This window comes from Mobula hypostoma, chromosome 9 (genome assembly GCF_963921235.1).
Source record: "Mobula hypostoma chromosome 9, sMobHyp1.1, whole genome shotgun sequence".
NCBI lineage: Eukaryota > Metazoa > Chordata > Chondrichthyes > Myliobatiformes > Myliobatidae > Mobula > Mobula hypostoma.
Genome location: NC_086105.1, coordinates 77,995,186 through 78,020,132, shown reverse-complemented (window position 1 = coordinate 78,020,132; position 24,947 = coordinate 77,995,186). Strand labels below are relative to the sequence as shown.

The window sequence follows — 24,947 nt, the reverse complement described above, 5'->3', positions numbered from 1 at the left end:
ATTAGGGGACCAAAACTGCACACAATACTCCAGGTGTGGTCTCACCAAGGCCTTGTACAACTGCAGTAGTACCTCCCTGCTCCTGTACTCGAATCCTCTCGCTATAAATGCCAGCATACCGTTCGCTTTTTTCACCGCCTGCTGTACCTGCATGCCCACTTTCAATGACTGGTGTATAATGACACCCAGGTCTCGTTGCACCTCCCCTTTTCCTAATCGGCCACCATTCAGATAATAATCTGTTTTCCTATTTTTGCCACCAAAGTGGATAACTTCACATTTATCCACATTAAATTGCATCTGCCATGAGTTTGCCCACTCACCCAACCTATCCAAGTCACCCTGCATCCTCTTAGCATCCTCCTCACTGCTAACACTGCCACCCAGCTTCATGTCATCCGCAAACTTGGAGATGCTGCATTTAATTCCCTCATCCAAGTCATTAATATATATTGTAAACAACTGGGGTCCCAGCACTGAGCCTTGCGGTACCCCACTAGTCACCGCCTGCCATTCTGAAAAGGTCCCGTTTATTCCCACTCTTTGCTTCCTGTCTGCTAACCAATTCTCCACCCACACCAATACCTTACCCCCAATACCGTGTGCTTTAAGTTTGCACACTAATCTCCTATGTGGGACCTTGTCAAAAGCCTTTTGAAAATCCAAATATACCACATCCACTGGTTCTCCCCTATCCACTCTACTAGTTACATCCTCAAAAAATTCTATGAGATTCGTCAGACATGATTTTCCTTTCACAAATCCATGCTGACTTTGTCCGATCATTTCACCGCTTTCCAAATGTGCTGTTATCACATCCTTGATAACTGACTCCAGCAGTTTCCCCACCACCAACGTTAGGCTAACCGGCCTATAATTCCCCAGTTTCTCTCTCCCTCCTTTTTTAAAAAGTGGGGTTACATTAGCCACCCTCCAATCCTCAGGAACTAGTCCAGAATCTAACGAGTTTTGAAAAATTATCACTAATGCATCCACTATTTCTTGGGCCACTTCCTTAAGCACTCTGGGATGCAGACCATCTGGCCCTGGGGATTTATCTGCCTTCAATCCCTTCAATTTACCTAACACCACTTCCCTACTAACATGTATTTCGCTCAGTTCCTCCATCTCACTGGACCCTCTGTCCCTTACTATTTCTGGAAGATTATTTATGTCCTCCTTAGTGAAGACAGAACCAAAGTAATTATTCAATTGGTCTGCCATGTCCTTGCTCCCCATAATCAATTCACCTGTTTCTGTTTGCAGGGGACCTACATTTGTCTTTATCAGTCTTTTCCTTTTTACATATCTATAAAAGCTTTTACAGTCCGTTTTTATGTTCTCTGCCAGTTTTCTCTCATAATCTTTTTTCCCCTTCCTAATTAAGCCCTTTGTCCTCCTCTGCTGAACTCTGAATTTCTCCCAGTCCTCAGGTGAGCCACTTTCTCTGGCTAATTTGTATGCTACTTCTTTGGAATTGATACTATCCCTAATTTCTCTTGTCAGCCACGGGTGCACTACCTTCCTTGATTTATTCTTTTGCCAAACTGGGATGAACAATTGTTGTAGTTCATCCATGCAACCTTCAAATGCCTGCCATTGCATATCCACCGTCAATCCTTGAAGTGTCATTTGCCAGTCTATCTTAGCTAATTCATGTCTCATACCTTCAAAGTTACCCCTCTTTAAGTTCAGAACCTTTGTTTCTGAATTAACTACGTCACTCTCCATGTTAATGAAGAATTCCACCATATTATGGTCACTCTTCCCCAAGGGGCCTCTCACGACAAGATCGCTAATTAACCCTTCCTCATTGCTCAAAACCCAGTCCAGAATAGCCTGCTCTCTAGTCGGTTCCTCGACATGTTGGTTCAAAAAACCATCCCGCATACATTCCAAGAAATCCTCTTCCTCAGCACCTTTACCAATTTGGTTCACCCAGTCTACATGTAGATTGAAGTCACCCATTATAACTGCTGTTCCTTTATTGCACACATTTCTAATTTCCTGTTTAATACCATCTCCGACCTCACTACTACTGTTAGGTGGCCTGTACACAACTCCCACCAGCGTCTTCTGCCCCTTAGTGTTACGCAGCTCTACCCATATCGATTCCACATCTTCCCGGCTTATGTCCTTCCTTTCTATTGCGTTAATCTCTTTTTTAACCAGCAACGCCACCCCACCTCCCCTTCCTTCGTGTCTATCCCTCCTGAATATTGAATATCCCTGAACGTTGAGCTCCCATCCCTGGTCACCCTGGAGCCATGTCTCTGTGATCCCAACTATATCATAATCATTAATAACAATCTGCACTTTCAATTCATCCACCTTATTACGAATGCTCCTTGCATTGACACATAAAGCCTTCAGGCGCTCTTTTACAACTCTCTTAGCCCTTTTTAATGCTTGCCCTGGATTTGTCGGCCTGCCACTTTTACTTTTCCCCTTTGTACTTTTTGCTTCTACGCTCACTTTACACCCCTCTGTCTCTCTGCACTGGTTCCCATCCCTCTGTTGTGAACTAACCTCCTCACACCTAGCCGCTTTAATTTGATTCCCACCCCCCAACCATTCTAGTTTAAAGTCACCTCAGTAGCCCCCGCTAATCTAACTGAAGTTCTTTGAGGATATAAGAAGCGCAGTGGATAGAGGGGAAACAGATGGATGTTATTGACTTGGATTTCCAGAAGGCATTCGATAAGGTGCCCCATAAAATACTTATAAGACCATAAGACAAAGGAGCAGAAGTCGGCCATTCGGCCCATTGAGTCTGCTCTGCCATTTTATCATGAGCTGATCCATTCTCCAATTTAGTCCCACTCCCCGGCTTTCCCACCATAACCTTTGATGCCCTGGCTACTCAGATACCTATCAATCTCTGCCTTAAATACACCCAATGACTTGGCCTCCACTGCTGCCCGTGGCAACGAATTCCATAGATTAACCACCCTCTGACTAAAAAATTTTTTTCGCATTTCTGTTCTGAATGGGCGCCCTTCAATCCTTAAGTCATGCCCTCTCGTACTAGACTCCCCCATCATGGGAAACAACTTTACCACATCCACTCTGTCCATGCCTTTCTACATTCGAAATGTTTCTATGAGGTCTTCCCTCATTCTTCTAAACTCCAAGGAATACAGTCCAAGAGCGAACAAACGTTCCTCATATGTTAACCCTCTCATTCCCGGAATCATTCTAGTGAATCTTCTCTGTACCCTCTCCAACGTCAGCACATCCTTTCTTAAATAAGGAGACCAAAACTGCCCACAGTACTCCAAGTGAGATCTCACCAGCTCCTCATACAGCCTCAACATCACATCCTTGCTCCTATACTCTATTCCTCTAGAAATGAATGCCAACATTGCATTCGCCTTCTTCACTACTGACTCAACCTGGAGGTTAACTTTAAGGGTATCCTGTACGAGGACTCCCAAGTCCCGTTGCATCTCAGAACTTTGAATTCTTTCCCCATTTAAATAATAGTCTGCCCGTTTATTTCTTCTGCCAAAGTGCATAACCATAAACACTTTCCAACATTGTACTTCATTTGCCACTTCTCTGCCCATTCTTCCAATCTATCCAAACCTCTCTGCAGACTCTCCATTTCCTCAGCACTACCGGCCCCTCCACCTATCTTCGTATCATCAGCAAACTTAGCCATAAAGCCATCTATTCCATAATTCAAATCGTTGATGTACAATGTAAAAAGAAGCGGCCCCAACACGGACCCCTGTGGAACACCACTGGTAACCGGCAGCCAACCAGAATAGGATCCCTTTATTCCCACTCTCTGTTTCCTGCCAATCAGCCAACGCTCTATCCACGTAACTTTCCCGTAATTCCATGGGCTCTTATCTTGTTAAGTAGCCTCATGTGTGGCACCTTGTCAAAGGCCTTCTGAAAATCCAAATATACAACATCCACTGCATCTCCCTTGTTTAGCCTACTGGTATGCATAAGTTAAGGATGCATAGAGTTGGGGGTGTTGTATTAGCATGGATAGAGTATTGGTTTACTAATAGGATGAGGAGAAACTGCTTCTCCCAAAGAATGGTGAATCTGTGGAATCCTCTGCCCAATGAAGCAGTGGAGGCTACCTCAGTAAATATATTTAAGACAAGGTTGGATAGCTTTTTGCATAGTAGGGGAATTAATGGTTATGGGGAAAAGGCGGGTAGGTGGAGGTGAGTCCATGGCCAGATCAGCCATGATCTTATTGAATGGCGGAGCAGGCTCAACGGGGCAGATGGCCGATTCCTGCTCCTATTTCTTATGTAACAGTAAATACTGCCATTATCTGGACACAAAATGCATAGTGGCGCTTAAAAGTGTCAACAGATTATGAATAGTGAAGCATATACAGAAAATCAAATATTAAAAGTTTAGGAAAAAATCTGCAAGATATTTGGAGAGTTAAAGCTGGGAACGTACTCAGGACTGAAGTTTGTTATTTTCATTGAGACAGCTATGCAAACCTATTTGACCTGTGTTATCAGGCACCAATTATATTAATTCTTCTTATATTAGCCTTTATCACACTGCAAAGACAAAAATACTTGCAATTCCTTTGTTAACCTCACAATCCTAAACAGAGGAAAAACCATAATTTTAATTTACAGATAAAATTAAATATACACTTTTAAAACATTAACGCCAGGAGTGATTGGGCTTCACAGTACTTAATAAATACTATAAAGTGTAGTCGATACTTAAAAGTTGACAATTCTTAGCAAATAGATATATAACTGAGTGATGAAGAATCTATGGGATTATGCCCACTCAAATTAAATAGTTAAATCTTGTTAGATCAAGTTAAGTCTTGAAAGAAAAGGCAAAGAATAGTGACAAATCTCAGTACTAGCAGAAGCCAGGAAAGAACGAGAATTGAAGGATTAATGAAAATTAAATATGACTTAATGCACAAAAACATGAACATATTTATTTATGCTTCTACAAGTATGCAAAAAGAGTAGCAAAGGTAAATTTTGAAGCTTTATATAGGGGAATTTATAATGATGGCTAAACAAATAATTTATATCTTCATAAGCAAAGACACTGAAATACCAGAAATATTAGAAAATCACTGGAATAAGAGAGTTTAAAATAATGTACTCCATTACAGATGAACTGAAATCCAACAAAACCACTGAATCTGATTTATTCTGGCCTGCAAAGATATCGAATGTATTGGCTGTGATCTTGCAAAACAGAAATCTCTCAACAGATGAGAAAACAGCAAAGGGAGAGACAGAGAGAGAGAGAGAAAGAGAGAGAGGGAGAGACAGAGAGAGAGAGGGGTGAGAGAGAGAGAAAGAGAGAGGGGGGAAGAGTGAGGGGGGGAGAGAGAGAGAGAGGGAGAGGGGGGAGGGAGGGAGAGGGGGGAGGGAGGGAGGGAGAAAGAGAGCGCAGTCTAACATTTTAATATTGAGCAGTAACAGAACATTTAGAAAATGATAATGCAATTATGCAGAGTCAATATATTTAGTCTGAAAAGGAAATCAGATTATGCTGGAAGATCCGGTAGCAAACTGGACAATGGGAAATCCCTGGAAATGCTAGATTTGGATTTCTAAAAGAAGTTTGATCAGATGCCATGTAAAATGTTGCTCATCAAAGGTAATATCTTAACCTGAATAGAGGACAATCAACTGAGAGCAAACAAAGAGCAGAGAGGAATAAGTCATTTCCAAGTTGGCAAGCTATCACTTGTTGGATGCATTTGTTGGATTGGGCTGTAGAACTGATAATCTTTTAAAGATTAACTTTTATTTGTCACATGTACCTTGAAACATACAGTGAAATGTGTTGTCTTGTGTTACTGTCCAACAGTCTGAGGATGTGCTGGGGGCTGACTGCAGATGTCATTACGCTTCTGGCACCGACATAGTATGCCTACAATTTACTAACCTGGCAGACATTGCTATGTGGGAGGAAACTGGAGCACCTGGTGGAAACCCATATGGTCACGTGGAGAATGTACAAACTGCTTATGCTTCCTTTAATGGAAATTCAGTAGACTCTAGTTAATTAGGGCACTTTGGGTCGAGTACATTTCAGTGGTTTCCCCAATTAGTTGCTGTTTCATGGAAATAGTTAAAAAGGTATATAAAAGGACAAACTACTGATTAACAGAGCAACAAATTATTTAAATGAAATATTGAACAAATTAGAACACTACCAATACTACTACAATATTATAAAACTTTGTATTAGTTCCTAATACAATTTCCTCCAGGGAAAAATGATATTGTATCTGTTAAATAGGGGCAGTGGACAATTCTGATTTGATAGAGAATGGACATGAAAGCACAGAGGAACATCTGGAGAAATTTCTGAAACGCCCGTTCGCTGCTGTCGTTACTGTGTGGACGGGAATCTTTCAGAGGGTAGGCCTCAAAATCGCTGGCCTTGCCTGCTTTTGGCGACCAAGAAGGAGGTCGAATCGTTCGGACAGAGATGGCGCTCAGTACTCGGTGTTGGACAGCTGATCAGAGCTTGAAGTTTTCGGATGACTCAGAGTCGAATTGTGGTCCGCATGGCAGGGAGAGTTTTTCTTCCTTCTCCCGTCTGCGTGAGATGTGGGACATTTGAGAAACTTTGAACTTTACCGTGCTCACGGACTTCTTCATCAAGTTATGGTATTGTTACACTGTTTGTAACTATATATTATAATTATGTGGTTTTGTCAGTTTTTTCAGTCTTAGTCTGTCCTGTGTTTTGTGATATCACACTGGAGGAAATAATGTATCATTTCTTAATGCATGCATTACTAAATGACAATAAAAGAGGACTACGTGTCTTCATAATCATATTAGTTATCGATGGAGGAATTCATCCAGTGTATGCTGTCATATTCTTTTGATTGACTGTAAATTAACAAAATCAGTGCAGATAATGGATAATCTTCAATTTCATTGTAATATTCAAGTTGATTGTTGATACCTTCAAACTCTTTGTAGTTCCTAACTTGCTGAAGTAGTAAAATCATTCCATTATCATTCCCAGCCATTTCTGGCATCTCCAATCCTGAATGCTTGAAACCACAATGATCTAAACAATTCTGAATTGTTTTACTGCATATTTCTTGCAAACTCTCAATGACAAGGTTTACTGCCTGGACTGCTTTTTGAATTGGCCTCCGTAGGCTCAAATGGATAACAAAACACAAGCACATGCAACTCACTCTATTTAAAAGTTGTTCACTCTAAGCACAGTGTAGTGTCTAACGGAAACACAACTTCAAGTGACTTACACTAGTTAGAAACTATTAAGCAACAGTCTCTAGTCCCAATAAGTGGCCCAGATAAACAAGGGAATCCCAGCTACAGGTGCAAGAAAACTTTTCTGAACCCTTTGCAATTACCTGTTTTTCTGCATTAACTACTCATAAAATATAGTCTGATCTTCATCTAAGTCAAAGGCTGTCCAGGCCCTGGGGCAGCAAAGCAGCGCCAAACCATGATGCTCCTTCCACCATGCTTCACAGTTAGGATGAGGTTTTAGTGTTGATGTGAAGTGCCCTTTTCCCTCCAAACATAGCATTTCTGCCAAAAATTTCAACTTCTCTCACCTGACAACAGACCATTATCCCAGAAGCATTGTGGAACATCCAGGTGATCTTTTGCAAACTTGAGACGTTTTTGTGGAAAGCAGTTATTTCCTTTGTGGTTTCCTTCCATGAACACCATTCTTGTTTTTCTTACAGTGGACACATGAACAGAGACTTCTAGATTTAGATGAAGATCAGACCACATTTATGCATAACTAATGCAGAAAACCAGGTAATTACAAAGGGTTCACAAACATTTTCTTGCAACTGCATTTTCTAGATTAGCTTTTGTGCTTTAAGAGTTGTCCCAAATAAGCAGCGGTCCAGATCAACCAACTGTAACTAAATTTAACCACTGAATGATTTCCTACCTGTTCTGAACAAGAAAGTCAACTAGGTGGAGAGAAGTCCGGTCAGCAGTTCGTACTGCTAAATGAAGCACTGTTTCTCCTGGCTCCTAAGTGAAAATAAAGATTCATATTAGTAGTGTGATCTTCAAAATACGAATGGCCCCATTGACAACAGGCTCCAGACTCCAACACATAGAGTTAACAACAGAAATCTCAAAGTTGCTGTTAGCAACAAATTTTTCCTTAACAGGCTATGACATTTTATAGACTTCTTCTCAGGGAAATTAATGAAGAGGTTCAGTTTTTTATATATAAAAAAAAATTGCAAAATCAATAAAAACAATGCTGCAATTTTCAATGGCATATTAGTTGTAATTACTACCTTGCAAATCCTCTTTTCTTACTAATCCTATGTAAGTGGATTGTATTCGTAAGTGGATTGATAAATATTCGGAAGTATGAATTTTAAATAAAATGTTTTTGAGCCTTCAATTATTATGTATTAAAATGTAGGATTAAAGCCACAGCAAATTAATACATTCATATTTTTAATACATTAAACACATATGTATTCTGTCTGGGTAGCCTACAACCTGACGGCATGAACGTTGATTTCTCAAACTTCTGGTAATGCCCCCCCACTCTCCGCTTCACCATTCCTCATTCCCTCTCTCACCTTATTTCCTCACCTGACCATCACTTCCCTCTGGTGCTCCTCCCCCTTTCTTCCTTCCATGGCCTTCTATCCTCTCGTATCAGATTTCCTCTTCTCCAGCCCTGTATCTCTTTCACCAATCAACTTCCCAGCTCTTTACTTCATCCCTCCCCCCACTCCTGGTTTCAGCTAGTATTTCTTCCTCCCCTCCCCATACCTTCCAACTCTGAGTCCTCATCTTTTTTTCTCCAGTCCTAATGAAGGGCCTCAGCCCAAACATCGACTATATCCTTTTCCTTGGATGCTGCTAGGCCTGCTGAATTCCTCCAGCATTTTGTTTGTGAGGTTTTCCATGAAAAAGGCTTCCTTCCTACGTATAGTCAGATTATTGTATGTGTAGCACGCTGTAAGGTTTCACTGTTAAGGCTAATGTAATGGCTTCTATGTAATGCTCCACTGTTAAGGAAATGGTTTCTCTGTAGCAGCAATGTTTGGGTTATGGCTAGAGATAATGGGGCTTTGAAATGCAGTGGTTAGCCAATGACGAAATGTTGTTCTTTCTTGTGTGTCTGGAAGCCGGGTTTTTCGCAGTCTTTTGCCGGGGAGAGAAGAGGGAGGAAGACATGTGTGGAAGGAGTTGGGAGACGACCGGGTGGAGTGGACTGGGAGTGAGGGTCCGAAGGTTGGCGATGCTCGGACATCGATGGTTGATGAATAGCCGTATCAGTGAGCTCCAACGTGCACTTTTGACTTTTTTCTCTTAAAATGGGCCCTTTTTCTTTCTACTTGCTTTAACCTTTTATTCAGATTAAGATTTATAAAGTTCAATCACTTAATTCCATATGGTGTACCGTCAGATATCTTGCGTTGCGCATTTGTAACCGGGCAACACATCACATTGCAGCCACCTAAACGAGATTTCTCAGTTTGGTGGGGCCAGAAGTTGTCTTCCCCTAGACGACTGTGTGCTGGCCAAGCTGGAGGGTTACATATGTGTAATGCTCTGGTATTCACTGCTAAATTTGTTGGGTATTTCATGTAATGGTTTTTCTGTAGAAGCAGTGGATGAGTGGCAGTACTCTGATAATATGAAAAGACAGCGGCTGGTAGAGAGTCTGAGAGGTCCGGCTACTGAAGTAGTGAGATCCAAAAAGACCCAGAACCCTTTGGCAACTTCCGTGGGCTACACGTGCTAGGAAACGTTTTTGGTGCAATGGGAAACCCAATGGAGCTTATGACGGGGTTTCAGAACATGTTTCAGGAGAAGGAAGAGAAAGTTTCCACCTAGAGAAACAGCGAGAGACAGCTGAGTTGTTTGTGGTGTAGAGGGGCCATTCGAACGGCTGAGGTGAATCAGTTAAGAATGGGCCAACTGGCGAAAGGCGCACAGTCAGAGGAAATGATCGCTTGGGGTCTCTGAATGTATTGTAAGACGTGCCCCTCTCTCCTCCCTCAATAAGGGAGGAGGAGAATGCGATAGAGGAGTGAGAGGCCCCAGTCAGCAGGGTACAGTCCTCGGTACCCCACAACCGGGGATGTTAAAGGGGTTTGTGCCAGATTTGAGAACTGAGGTGTTCTGGTTATCAGTGGGTGGGGCCACGAAGCATGACAAAGCCAACAGGGAGTCAGACCCTCTGAAGGGACATACTAAGCAGAGGGCTGCTGTTGAATGGGATCCCGGGAAGGTGGGGGGGGGGGGTCAACCAGTATTGTCTGTTACACTGTGGTGAAGAGGGACACTTCAGGTAGGAGTGTGAAGGACGGGGAAAGCTTCGGAAAGTGAGCTGCTGGGTACTTAAGCAGAAGAAGACGTCATAAAATTTAGGAGAGTCCCAGTGAGGGAAAGGCCTGGCATCCGGGGGGGGGGGGGGAACATATTCTAATCAAAATTCCAAGGAACACACTAAAGCAAAAAACACTATTCCTGAAGGCTTAGTGGGGCCAACTCCAGTGTATCACTGCAGATCGAGTATTTATGCTACAGCCAAACTTGACACAGGGCTTTCAGGTTACTCTGCTGTACCATTCATTTTACAACCGGTATTTGACGCATCTACCATTGACACCACTCGGTGTGCTAGAGATCTGGGCACTTAGTACAGATGACTATCCGTATGATGGTTATTTGACATTGAAGTTGAAGTTTTCAGAGGCAGACGTGGGAGTAGCTGAGGTCTTTGATACATTAGTGTCCGTTTGTCCAGATCTGGTCAAGAAGGGTGAAGCTTCAATTCTTGTGGGGATAAATACTCCCATTGTGAGGAGGCTAGTGGGAGCCTGCAAGGAGAAAGTTGGAGACAGCTTTCTGAAAACATTGTCCATTCACCCTGTGTTCTGAGCTGCTTTTGAGGAAGTGCATAGCTGTACTAGCTTGGATGATGAACAAGGGACTGTGTGTTTGGGGAAGTGGTGAGAGTGACGGGAAACCACAAATTTTCTGGAATGTCTGATGCAGAGGCCTTCTTGGTGGATGTTCCGGAAGACCACGAAGAGGAGTCATGCTTACCTGCTGGGGTACTGGTGAGGCCCAAACTGCAGAAGCCCTCCGTTGTACAGGTGAACCAGATGACAGTGAGTGTCAGTGAGTGTCACCGAGGTGAGGGAGGTCACTCTTGTGGGGGGGGGTGGGCAATGCCAATGATGCGCCTTTCTCGGGTGACGGTAATGTCTAGTGCTCCTGTGAGACAAGACAGGGAGAAACTCTCTCTGGGAAAGGGAAAGTTGACAGCCAAGTCTTTCAACTTTGGTGACTCCCCGATACTTGGGATGTTGGAAGAAGAGATTGACAAAGAAGACATTGAAGCTGGAAGGTGTCTTTTCTACTGACGAGTTTTGATGTGGGTTGTTCCAAGAGCACTCGCCACACCACCCGGGTGACAAAGGACACCCTGTTCAGAGAAAGATTGCAGCAACTGGTGCCTGCACAGGTGAAAGATGTTCAGCAGCAACTGCGGAAGCTGGGATCATTACTGAGTCCAGGAGCTCCTATACGTCTCCAAAAGCGGTGGCCAAGAAGCAGAAAGGGAAGGTATGTATGTATGTGGACCATCAGACTCTGAACCAGTGTACAGTCCCCAACCAATACACGGGTCGAGGATGCGTTGCCCTGCCTGAGTGGAGCGAAATGGTTCAATGTGCTGGACCTGAAGAGTGGGTATTAACAGATACCCACTAGTATGTTAGTATGTCTGTCAAGTCTGCATTCATATGTCCACTTGGATTCTTCCAGTTTGAAAGGATGCCCCAGGGCTTATCAGGAACCCTGGGTTCTTTCCAGCATGTCTTGGAGAAAACCGTGGGGTTATGAACTTCCTTGAGGTGTTGGTGTACCAGGATGATCTCATAGTGTTTAGGTCCACCTTGGAAGAACACGAAGCAAGGCTACTGAAGGTGTTAGGCCGCCTGAAAGGTGAAGGGTTAAAATTTTCCCTGGACAGGTGCCAGTTCTGCAAGACGTCTGTCAACTATGTTGGGCACAGTCTTACGGATGCTGTAACTACAGATCCAGACAAGATAGAGGCGGTGATCACATGGTCAAGGCTCCAGTCAGTAAAAGGCCTACGCTCATTCCTTGGATTCTGTGGGTACTACCAGAGGTTCGTGAAGGGCTACTCTAAAGTGAGTCACCCTTTGAATCAGCTTCTTGGAGAAGTAAGGGAGGATGAAAGGAGAGGATGATAAAGATTATCTTAGCCCTTCAGAGGCTTTTGGAGGAGATGGGATGCAAAATGTGAAGAGGTCTTTCAAGTTGCTGATGGAGCTGCTGATGAAAGTGCCTGTGCTAGCTTCTGCAGACCCATGGTTGCCGTGTGTATGGCATACAGATGCCAGCAGAGAGGGCTTGGGGGTGTTCTACATCAGGATCAGGGCACAGGGTTGAGACCTGTCACGTTTGTCAGCCAGAGTCTGTCACTCTCTGAGTGAAACTACCTCATGCACAAATTGGAGTTCCTGGTATTGAAATGGGCTGTGGTGGGTAAGCTAAGTGACCATCTATACGGTGCCAAGTTTGAGGTGAGGACCGACAACAATACATTAACTTATATCCCGACCTTAGCAAAATTGGATGCTATGGGCCATCGGTGGTTGGCGGCGTTACCTGCCCATGACTTCAGCCTAAAGTACCGGCTGGGAAGTAAGTACATTGATGCAGATGCGTTGTTCCAATGTGCTCATGAAAGGCTGGACAGGGTCAGAGCGTGGGAAAGAATTCCTGTACCTGGAGTCAAAGCAATGTGCCAGTTCTCCATCATGGGGAAGTCAGAGGCAAGGGAAGGACAGAATGTAGCGGTGGATCATTTGGAAGCTTCTGGTTGTGCTATTCCACAAGCTTACCGCAATCTGACCGCTCTGAATACAAAGCAGTTGCCCAAGTTGAGTCCCAGGAAAGTGGCCGCTGCTCAGCAAGATGACCCTTATATAGGTACCGTTCGGTTAGCAGTTATGAAAGGGACATGCCCCAAGTGGACAAGATGAAACACTCTGTGGTGTCTCTACTACTGAGAGAATGGCCCAGATTGGAGTTGAGGAGCCAGATTCTATACCGGGTCACGTCTCCTCCAGACTGGTTTCGGGGTTCTTAGCTGGTTCTGCCGGAGAAGTATCAGAGGATTACGTTGAAGTTGCTTCATGATGATTCAGGTCATTTGGGGATTGACAAGACCTATGGATTGGTCCGAGATTGGTTGTACTGGCACCAAATGAAGCCGGAGGTCAAAGAGTCTGTAAGTCATGCATTCGATGTATATGGAGGAAGATACTGCCTACACTGGCAGCTCCCTTGTCCCACTTGCAGAGTGTGGGGCCACTTGATCTGGTGTGTATGGATTTCCTATCAATAGAGTCTGATTCCAGCAACACAACAAATGTCTTGGTTATTATTGATTACTACACCAGATACGTGCAAGCCTTCCTTATCAAGGATCAGAGGGCGTCCACCATGGCCATGTTATGGGAAAAGTATTTTGTTCATTATGGCCTCCCCAGGCAGATACATAGCGATCAGGGACGGAATTTCGAGAGTAGGTTCATACATGAGTTACTGAGCATGTTTGGAGTCGAGGACTATGCCTCATCACCCGCAGGGCGATCCCATGCCAGAGAGGTTCAGCCTTACATTGATAGACATGCTCAGAACTTTGGAAATCAGCAAAAGCAGGTGGCGTCAACATATTGGACATCTGGTCCACTACAATAACTGTACACAGAATGAAGCTACTGAGTACTTGTCCCATTACCTGATGTGTGGGCGTGAAGCCAGGTTGCCTGTTGATCTCTGTTTTGGGACTGGTGGGGAAGATTTGGCACAGAAGACTTATCTGAATTATGTGTCTGACCTGAGAAGGGAACTGCATACAGCTTATGAACGAGCTGAGGTCTCTTCTACCAAGCAAATTCAAGGCAATAAGAGGAGATATGATCAAAAGGTTAGGTTCTCCCTACTGATGCCTAAAGACTGAGTCCTCATAAAGATTTTGGGGCTACCTGGGAAGCATAAGTTAGCTGACCGCTGGCCAGCTACGCCCTAGGTAGTGGAGTCAGTTGCCAAACTTACCAGTTTTCCAGGTGAAACCAGAAGATTCTCCACTGGAACCACCTTCTACCTCTGGGACAAGAGGTACGTGTTGACCCTGAGCCTGACCTGGACCTTACATCTAGTAAGAGGATTGTGCAGCGGACATGGAAGAACCGAAGGACAAGCAGTGGAAAGAACAGTCTGGACTTAACCACTGAATGTGACATGGACTCAGAGCAGGAGAAAGTGGGGGTGTGGTATATGCCACCCTTTGCAAACTCCCCAATCAATGATGAATAGATCCCCTACCCTTCTCAAGTTGAGGCGAGTGAAATGGGGGAAACTAGCAGTGGGCAGGAAGGTTTGCAGTTAGACAATGACGGGAGACTGGACTCTAAAGTAACTAGGCATGATGCCGAGCTCAGCCAAGTGACGAGGGGACCTGAGTTGTCAGGAGGCACGAGTAATGGACAGGGAGGGACCTCACCATGTAGACAGGAAACAGCCCTGGTAATGTCTGAAACTGAAGAAGTAGATGATGGAGTAAGGAGGTCTCAGAGTAAGGAAACCCCCAGACAGACCGGCCTATGTCGCACCGGGGGAACAGAGTGAGGCGCCTATCCCCTTGGTGAGATATGTCACTGCCATTTGAACTGACTTTATTTCTGACATCCTTCATGTACATAAGGAGTAAAAATCTTTATTTTACGTCTCCATCTGAATGTGCAATGTGCAATTTATAGTTATTTTTAATAAATAGTATATGCAGTAAGCTATCCCTGGATTTACACCTGGATCCGAGATCCTGGCATCATGAAATTCCTTTGAAAATGTGTGTTATTCATGAAGGGGTGATAAATCATCTCAAAGTCATGAGGAGATGACTATTTTTGGTGGGGGGAGAGTGTAATGCCCTGGTAAAGGTTTTACTGCTAACTTTGTAGAATACTTCATGTAATAGTCTTTCTGTAGAAGTAATGTTTGGGAAGTGAGCCATCCAATCGGGGACAACAGGAATCCTGCAGATGCTGGAAATTGAAGCAACACACATCAAAGTTGCTGGCGAACGCAGCAGGCCAGGCAGCATCTCTAGGAAGAAGTACAGTCGACGTTTCAGGCCGAGACCCTTCATCAGGACGAACGAAGGGTCCTGACAGAGGGTCTTGGCCTGAAACATTGACTGTACCTCTTCCTAGAGATGCTGCCTGGTCTGCTGCGTTCACCAGCAACTTTGATGTGTGTTGCATCCAATCGGGGGATTTTTTTTTCCTGTGATTGACACCAGTGTGAGCTTGGGTCCTTGTTTGGCTGGGAAAAATGAGGAAGATGCAGGACATGTGTATTCAAAAACTGAAGAAATACTTAAATGGCAAAATAGTACAACCGTGTCTGACAAGGGAAGTCAAAGCTATTGCAAAAGCTAAAGAAAGGGCAAATATTAAAGCAAAAATTAGTGGGAAGGTAGAGGATTGGGAAGTTTTTAAAAATCTAGACAGCAAGTAAAAAAAACATTAGAAAGGAAAAGATGAAATATGAAAGCAAGCTAGCAAATAATATCAAAGTGGTTAGTAAAAGTTTTTTCAAGTATTTTAAAAATAAAAAAGAAATGAGAGTGGATATAGGACCACGAGAAAATGAGGCAGGAGAAATAATAACGGGGACAAGGAGATGGCTGATGAACTAAATGAGTATTTTGCATCAGTCTTCACTGTGGAAGACACTAGCAGTATGCCTGATGTTGTAGTGTGTGAAGGAAGAGAAGTGGGTGTAGCTACTGTTACAAGAGAGAAGATGCTCAAAAAGCTGAAGGTCTTATAGGTACAATAATCACCCAGACCAGATGAACTGCACCCTAGGGTTCTGAAAGAGGTAGCGTTAGAGATTGTGGTGGCATTAGAAATGAACTTTAAAAAATTATTGGACTCTGGCATGGTGCCAGAGGACTGGAAAATTACAAATGTTACTCCACTCTTTAAGAAAGGAGGAAGGCAGCAGAAAGGACATTATAGACCAGTTAGCCTGACCTCAGAGGCTAGGAAGATGTTAAGAGTCCATTGTTAAGGATGAGATGATTGAGTACTTGGCGACACAGGACAAGATAAGACAAAGACAGCATGGTTTCCTTCAGGGAAAATCCTGCCTGATGAAACTGTTGGAATTCTTTGAGGAGACGACAAGTAGGATAGATGAAGGGGATGCAGTGAATGTTGTATATCTGGACTTTCAGAAGGCCTTTGACAAGGTGCCACACATAAGGCTGCTTACCAAGTTAAGAGCCCATGGTATTACAGTAAAGTTACTAACATGGTCAGAGCACTGGCTGATTGGTAGGAGGCAGCGAGTGGGAATAAAAGGATCCTTTTCTGGTTGGCTGTTAGCGACTAGTGGTGTTCCACAGAGGTCAGTGTTGGGACCACTTCTTTTTAAGCTGTATGTAAACGATTTAGATGATGGAATAGATGGCTTCGTTGTCCAGTCTGCAGATGATACGAAGATTGGTAGAGGGGCAGATAGTGTTGAGGAAACAGGTAGGATGCAGAAGGACTTAGACAGAATCAGAATCAGGTTTATTATCACCGGCATGTGACGTGAAATTTGTTAACTTAGCAGCAGCAGTTCAGTGCAATACATAATCTAGTAGAGAGAGAAAAAAATAAATAAAACACAATAATAAACAAGTAAATCAATTACGTATATTGAATAGACTATTAAAAAATGTGCAAAGACAGAAATACTGCATATTCCAAAGTGAGGTAGTGTCCAAGGGTTCAATGTCCATTTAGGAATTGGATGGCAGGAGGGAAGAAGCTGTTCCTGAATCGCTGAGTGTGTGCCTTCAGGCTTCTGTATCTCCTGCCTGATGGTAACAGTGAGAAAAGAGCATGCCCTGGGTGCTGGAGGTCTTTAAAAATGGACACTGCCTTTCTGAGACAACGCTCCCTAAAGATGTCCTGGGTACTTTGTAGGCTAGTGCCCAAGATGGAGCTGACTAGATTTACAGCCTTCTGCAGCTTCTTTCAGTCCTGTGCAGTAGCCCCTCCATACCAGACAGTGATGCAGCCTGTCAGAATGCTCTCCACAGTACAACTATAGAAGTTTTTGAGTGTATCTGTTGACATGCCAATTCGCTTCAAACTCTTAATAAAGTATAGCCGCTGTCTTTCCTTCTTCATGACTACATCAATATGTTGGGACCAGGTTAGATCCTTAGAGATCTTGACAGCCAGGAACTTAAAGTTGCTCACTCTCTCCACTTCTGATCCCTCTATGAGGATTGGTATGTGTTGCTTTGTCTTACCCTTCTTTAAGTCCACAATCAGCTCTTTTGTCTCACTGGCGTTGAGTGCCAGATTGTTGCTGTGGCACCATTAGATTAGGAGAATGGGCAAGAAAATGGCAAATGGCAAAAAAGAAAATGGAAAATGCATGGCCATGCAGTTTGGTAGTAGAAATAAATGTATGGACTATTTTCTAAACGGGAAGAAAATCCAGGAATCTGAGATTCAGAGGGACTTGGTAGTCCTTTTGCAGAACACCCTGAAGGTTAACTTGCAGGTTGAGTCGGTGGAGAGAAAGGTAAATGCCATGTTAGCATTCATTTCAAGAGTTCTTGATTACAAAAGCAAGGATGTGATGCTGAGGCTTTATAAGGCACTGGTGAGGCCTCACCCTGAGTACTGTGAGCAGTTTTGGTTCTGTCATCTTAGAAAAGATGTGCTGGCATTGGAGAGGATCCAGAGGAGGTTCACAAGGATGATTCCAGGAATGAAAGGGTTATCATACGAGGAACATTTGATGGCTCTGGGTCTGTACTTGCTGGAATTCAGAAGGATGAGGGGGGATCTCATTGAAACCTTTTGAATGTTTAAAGGCCTAGACACAGTAGATGTGGAAAGGATGTTTCCGAAGGTGGTAGAGTCTAGGGCAAGAGGGCACAGACTCAGGATAAAGGGGCACCCTTTCAAAACAGAGATGCAGAGAAGTTTCTTTAAAGAAAGGGTGGTGAATTTGTGGAATTTGTTGCCACATGCAGCTGTGGAGACCAGGTCGTTGGGTGTATTTAAGGCAGAGATTGATAGGTTCTTGATTGGAGATGGCATCAAAGGTTACGGGGAGAAGGCCAGGAACGGTGGTTGAGGAGGAGATAGAAAAAAAAAGGATCAGCCATGATTGAGTGGCTGACTCGATGGGCCAGATGACCTAATTCTGCTCCTATGTTTTATGGTCTTAGGGAGATGAAGAGAGAAGACGGTGGAGAGAACCAATCATAGGATTCAATCTACTGGGGACCGTGATTCGATGGGGCGTGGTGTGGGAGTCTACTGAGGATCGGTGAATATGACTTTTGGAAGAGTTGAGCTCCAACCTGTGCACATTTAACTGCTTAATTATAATGGGCCTGCTTTGTTTTTTCCTTTTCTTTTCCTTACTAACCCTTTGGTTAAGTTAATATTCATAAATATACTTCCTTTAATTATATGCAGTGTGTGGTCTGTTACTTCCTGGCAATGAGTTGTAATAGGGCAGCAAATCACACAGCATTCGCACAAACTGGGCTTGGATGGGAAAGACATCCCAAGCTTATGGATTTGGCAGGACCGGAGTGTGAATTCCTTAGACGTATGTAGCCCGAGAACAGTGGGTCTTTTAACGCCAAGTTGGGAGGCGGCCAGAGAGGCGAACGAGCCATTTCCAGAGACCCCCGAGTAAAGGAGTTCACATGGACAACACAGGAAAGAAAAATTATAAACATAAGAAATTCTGCAGATGCTGGAAATCCAAAGCAACACATACAAAATGCTGGAGGAAATCAGCAGGTCCGGCAGAATCTATGGAAGTGAATAAACCGCCAATATTTTGGGCAGAGACTCTTCTTCAAGACTGGAAAGAAAGGGGGAAGATGCCAGAATAAAAAGCTGGTGAGAGGAGAGGAAGGAGGATAGCAGGAAGGTGAAGTCAGATGAGTGGGAAATGTAAAGAACGTGAGAAGAAGGAATCTGATAGGAGTGGGCCATTGCAGAAAGGGACGGAGGAGGGGACCCAGAGGGAGGTGATAGGCAGGTGAGAAGAGTTAAGAGGTCAGAGTAAGGAGTAGAAGAGGAGTGGGGTGTGGCTTTTTGGCTGCTTGCAGGGATAAGTGACAGAAGGGAGATTAGTGGGGAGGGATGAATGGACAAGGAAATCCCGGAGGAAGTGATCCCTGTGGTAAACGGAAGGGCAGGTAAAAATATGTTTGGTGGTACGATCCCTTCGGAGATGGCAGTAGTTGTGGAGAATGATGTGTCGGATGCAGAGGCTCATGGGGTGGTAGGTCAGGATGAAGAATTCTATCACTGTTAATGCAGTGGGAAGATGGGGTGAGTGCAGATGTTCAGGAAATGGAGGAAATGTGGTTAAAGGCAGCACAATGGCAGAGGAAGGGAAACCCTGTTCATTGAAGGAGGAGGACATCTCTGATGTCCTGGAAACAGATACAGTGGAGATGAAGAAACTCGGAAAAGGGAATAGCATTTTTACAGGAGCTTGGCTGGGAAGAAATATGCTCAGGATAATCGTGGGAATCGTTCATTTGATAAAAGATGTTGGTTGACAGTTCCTCTCCAGAGATGGAGATAGAGAGACTGAGAAAGGGCAGGAAGATGTCAGAAGTAGAGCAAATGAATTTAGGTGCAGGGTGCAAATTGGAGGCAAAGTTGATGAAATTGACAAGCTCAGCATGGATGCATGAACTGCCCACTGCAGTTGTCAATGTAGCAAGGAATTGGGGAGTATTACTGGTGCAAAGCTTAGAACATGGACTGTTCTATGTAGCCAACGAAAAGACAGGCATAGCTGGGGCCCCATGCGGGTGCCCATGGCTACCCCTTGATTCTGGAGAAAGCGCAAGGAGCTGAAGGAAAAATTGTTGAAGATGAGGACCAGTTCTGCCAGACAGTGTAGGGTGGTGGTAGATGGGAACTGGTTGATTCTTTTATTGAGAAAGAAGCAGAGAGCTTTAAGGGCTTCTTGTTGGAAGATGGAAGTGTATAGGGACTGGACATCCCTGGCAAAAATGAGACAGCCAGGGCCAGGGAAATGAAAGTTACTGAGAAGATCAAGAGCATGAGAAGCGTTGCGGATGTAGGTGGGAAGGGACTGAACCAAGGGGGATAAAATGGAGTTGAGGTATGAGGACATGTGTTCAGAAAAATTATATCTCTACTTATCCCTTTTCTCAATCTTGGGAAGATATTTTAAAGCCAATGAATAAACATAAGAGACTTTGCAGATGCTGGAAATCCAGAGTCACCTACAAAAAATGTTGGAGGAACTCAGCAAATCGGGCAGCATTTACGGAGAGGAATAAAGAGTTGATATTTCGGGCCAAGACCCTTCATCAGGACTTAAGCAGACTATTGCATTATATGCATTGGAATTGCATAACCAGGCCATAACACAACCAATGAGGACAACTACCAGCAAAAATTGAGTTTACATGAAAAATTTTATACATTTCTCATCAAACTATTGCCATCTTCAGTCACGTGAAGCAGTCTTTAAGGATCAGAAATGCAAAAAGTTGTAAGGCTTGAGAAACAGAGAGATAGGGAGGAGAAAGTTAATGAAGAAACATACATTAGAATTTCAACCTTTTCCCCCACACCTGGTCTCACCTATCACCTGCCAGTTTGCACTCCTTCCCATGCCTTCACATTCTTATTCTGGTTTCTTCCCCCTTCCTTTCCAGTCCTGAAGTGTTTCAGCCTGAAACATTGGCTCTTTATTCAAAATGCATTTATTATCAAAAGAATGCATAAATTAAACAACCTTGAGATTTGTAAAAGGATCTAGTGCTTTTCCAGCATATATAATGAATAAACTCCTCTCGTGCTTCCAGCCGGGTACAGGTATTGATTTTAACCGACGTTTTGATGGCAAACTCTGCCATCCTCATCAAGGATGATGCTTGGGCATGTCAAGTAGTATTTATACTCCCGGCGTCCGTCCCTCCTGATTGGTTAGTCCTCAACCAATCAGGTTTCCGCTGTTCCACCTTGTTTACAATCGAATTCCAATTCTTACTTAGATCAAGACCTTTGTCTTTATTAAAATTCTTTTCCTCTAGTTTTATTTCAAAGGCTTCCTTCACCATGCAGTCCCAAAAGCCTTTGAGGCTCTTAACAGTTTTGTGCTGAAGTCAATCCTACGCCTATTGCGAATGCAATGTTCTACTACCGCTGGTTAATACCATCCACGAACCTGTAAGGAAGCTCAAATCACAGCTTAGGCAGGTCAAAGATGACCTGGGACTCAGGACGGCTGGAGTTTACAGAATTCCCTGTGAATGCGGAGCAGCATGTATTGGCCAGACGGGACGCATGATGAAAACTCACATCAAGGAGCACATGAGGTGTATTTGTTTGGGTTACCCAGAGAAATTGTTGGGTTAAATTGTCCAAACCTTGCATTAGGACCAGGGCCTCACTGTGGTGAATTGCTTTGGACATAGATTCCGCTGCCAAAGAAGCCATTCTCAACCTCTCCAAATCGGCTCAGCGCTTAGAACGATCTGCCCTCACACCCGGGCCAGCTGGACGGGCATCAGAACTCCTCTGTCCGGTCTTCTCTCCTCCGAATTGTTCATTCCAACCAGTGTGGCTTCAACTCAAAGTATGCAGTGTATCGGCAGGGTACATCTTACAAATTTGCTTTGCCTTCGCTCGCCTCTTCATTGTTTATGGTGATAATTTACCACAATTTACTTCAGAACTACCAGTAAAATGTCACACATCTTCGGTAGTGCCAAATTTAACCAGATGTTATTCCTTTCCATGCCAATGAAATACATTTTAAGTGCAGCTATTATTAGTGATTATGTTTCTTAAATAGTCTCACAATCATTTCCTAAAACCTGCTTTAATCTTTAGAGGTGTCAGAAGAAATGAAAGAGATTAGGAAAAAATACGTTCTCGTAGAGGAAGCCCTCGTTGATAAAATATAATTCTTTTTCTAGTTTTTCTTGCTGAATGTCTATTATTTCATGTAGTGTGAAATAGGTTTGGAGATGCCTGTGTATTAGGCCAAGCTGAAATGTATATAAAAAATAAAGTTCACTGATCAAACTTAAAATGAGTTACAAACTACATACTTGCTGTATACAATGAGAGATACAATTCCAGGCAGGTACAAAAGTTAATATCTCTCACCTGGCCAAAATCAGGTAGTGGTTCCATCAATTCAACTCCCTCTGCATAGACTTGAATTAGTGCAAGTAAATCTCTTGATTTCACAGATTCTAACAACTCATTCATCTTAGCTGCAGAAGAGTTGCACAATCTTCTGGCAAACTTATGATCTACATATTTCGCATGAATGTATTCTTTACGTGCAGTCCTGTTTGAAGAAAGCAAAATTACGCAACTGAAAAATTCACAATTTTTTTTAAAGACAAAATAAACATCCAACAACTGATTGATATTCCACTGGCTATTTTCATCTATTGCAAGAGTTATGGATATCACAAAAGCTTTAACAAGGTGCTCATGCAGTTTGATTGCCAGTGACAGACTTCTCCTGATTTAATTACAATTGAACACTCAAATTTATTGAATGAGAAAATTTTGATGTAACTGCCAATGAGCAGTTCTGCATTGAAACCATGCACACAGCATTATTATGTAAATCCTGTCTTCACCAACAAGTTGGAGCAATTGCATTTCACATCTTCTGTAAATTCTCCAGAAAGGAGCATTGCTTCCAACTAGGCAGGTATGCTTGAGATTTATTTTCAAGCATTTGAACGGGAACCCAAATAAATAACCCAATGTTAAATTTCCAAGGAGTACCAAATGTTATCAATTTAATTAACATGGAGACAATGAGCCTAATCTATGCTATTAAGGTTAGTTTTAAAATCATCTGCAAATTTAAATGATTAAGAGTTCAGCTTGAACACCTACCCCTATGCAGTAGTGCTCTGGATTTCAGAATTAGATTTATTAACAGAATCAGAATGAAGTTTATTATCACCGGTATGTGACGTGAAATTTGATAACTTAGCAGCAGCAGTTCAATGTAATATATAAACTAGCAGAGAGAAATATAAATAAATAAAATTTTAAAAATATTAAATGAACAAGTAACTCAATTATGTATATTAAATAGATTTTAAAAACCTGCAAAAACAATACTGTATATTTAAAAAAAAGAGGTAGTGTCCGAAGATTCAATGTCCATTTAGGAATCGGATGGCAGTGGGGAAGAAGCTGTTCCTGAATCGCTGAGTGTGCGCCTTCAGGCTTCTGTACCTCCTACCTGATGGTAACAGTGAGAAAAGGGCATGCCCTGGGTACTGGAGGTCCTGAATAATGAACGCTACCTTTCTGAGACACTGCTCCCGAAAGATGTCCTGGGTACTTTGTAGGCTAGTGCCCAACATGGACCTGACTAGATTTACAACCCTTGCAGCTTCTTTTGGTCTTGTGCAGTAGCCCCTCCATACCAGACAATGATGCAGCCTGTCAGAATGCTAACACGAGGAATTCTGCAGATGCTGAAAATTCAAGCAACACACATCAAAGTTGCTGGTGAACACAGCAGGCCAGGCAGCATCTCTTGGAAGAGGTACAGTCGACGTTTTGGGCCGAGACCCTTTGTCAGGACTAACTGAAGGAAGAGCTAGTAGGAGGTTTGAAAGTGGGAGGGGGAGGGGGAGATCCAAAATGATAGGAGAAGACAGGAGGGGGAGGGATGGAGCCAAGAGCTGGACAGTTGATTGGCAAGAGGGATTTGAGAGGATCATGGGACAGGAGGCTCAAGGAGAAGGAAAAGGAGGTGGGGGAGGGAACCCAGAGGATGGGCAAGGGGTATAGTCAGAGGGACAGAGGGAGAAAAAGGAGAGAGAGAGAGAAAGAATGTGGGTATATAAATAAATAACGGATGGGGTACGAGGGGGAGGTGGGGCATTAGCTGAAGTTTGAGAAGTCAATGTTCATGCCATCAGGTTGGAGGCTACCCAGACGGAATATAAGGTGTTATTCCTCCAACTTGAGTGTGGCTTCATCTTTACAGTAGAGGAGGCCGTGGATAGACATATCAGAATGGGAATGAGATGTGGAATTAAAATGTATGGCCACTGGGAGATCCTGCTTTCTCTGGCGGACAGAGCTTAGGTGTTCAGCAAAACGACCTTCCAGTCTGCGTCGGGTCTCGCCAATATATAGAAGGCCACATCGGGAGCACCGGACGCAGTACATCACCCCAGCCGACTCACAGGTGAAGTGTCGCCTCACCTGGAAGGACTGTCTGGGGCCCTGAATGGTGCTAAGGGAGGAAGTGTAAGGGCTCTCCACGGTACAACTACAGAAGCTTTTGAGTGTATTTGTTGACATGCCAAATCTCTTCAAATTCCTAATATAGTCGCTGCCTTGCCTTCTTTTTAACTATATCTATATGTTGGGACCAGGTTAGATCTTCAGAGATCTTGACACCCAGGAACTTGAAACTACTCACTCTTTCCACTTCTGATCCCTCTATGAGGATTGGTATATGTTCCTTCGTCTTACGCTTCCTGAAGTCCACAAACAGCTCTTTCGTCTTACTGACGTTGAGTGTCAGGTTGTTGCTGCGACACCACTCCACTAGTTACATGGAACATAGAATAGTACAGCACAGTACAGGCCCTTCGGCCGACAATGTTCTGCCGACCCTTAAACCCTGCCTCCCATATAACCCCCCACCTTAAATTCCTCCATATACCTGTCCAGTAGTCTCTTAAACTTCACTAGTGTACCTGCCTCCACCACTGACTCAGGCAGTGCATTCCACGCACCAACCACTCTCTGAGTAAAAAACCTTCCTCTAATATCCCCCTTGAACTTCCCACCCCTTACCTTA

The 24,947-nt window shown here is 43.5% G+C and overlaps 1 protein-coding gene across 5 annotated transcripts in view; it reads right to left on the bottom strand.

Moving 5' to 3' along the window:
• LOC134351808 (arf-GAP with SH3 domain, ANK repeat and PH domain-containing protein 1-like) overlaps positions 1-24,947 on the bottom strand; it is a 729,826-nt gene that overhangs the window by 109,555 nt on the left and 595,324 nt on the right. For all 5 annotated transcript variants that reach the window (XM_063058512.1, XM_063058513.1, XM_063058511.1 and 2 more), the window contains exons 19-20: positions 22,259-22,445; positions 7,924-8,009 (exon numbers count right to left, since the gene is read on the bottom strand). In XM_063058512.1, the coding sequence (XP_062914582.1) occupies positions 7,924-8,009; positions 22,259-22,445 (273 nt within the window). The remainder of the gene's footprint in view (positions 1-7,923; positions 8,010-22,258; positions 22,446-24,947) is intronic.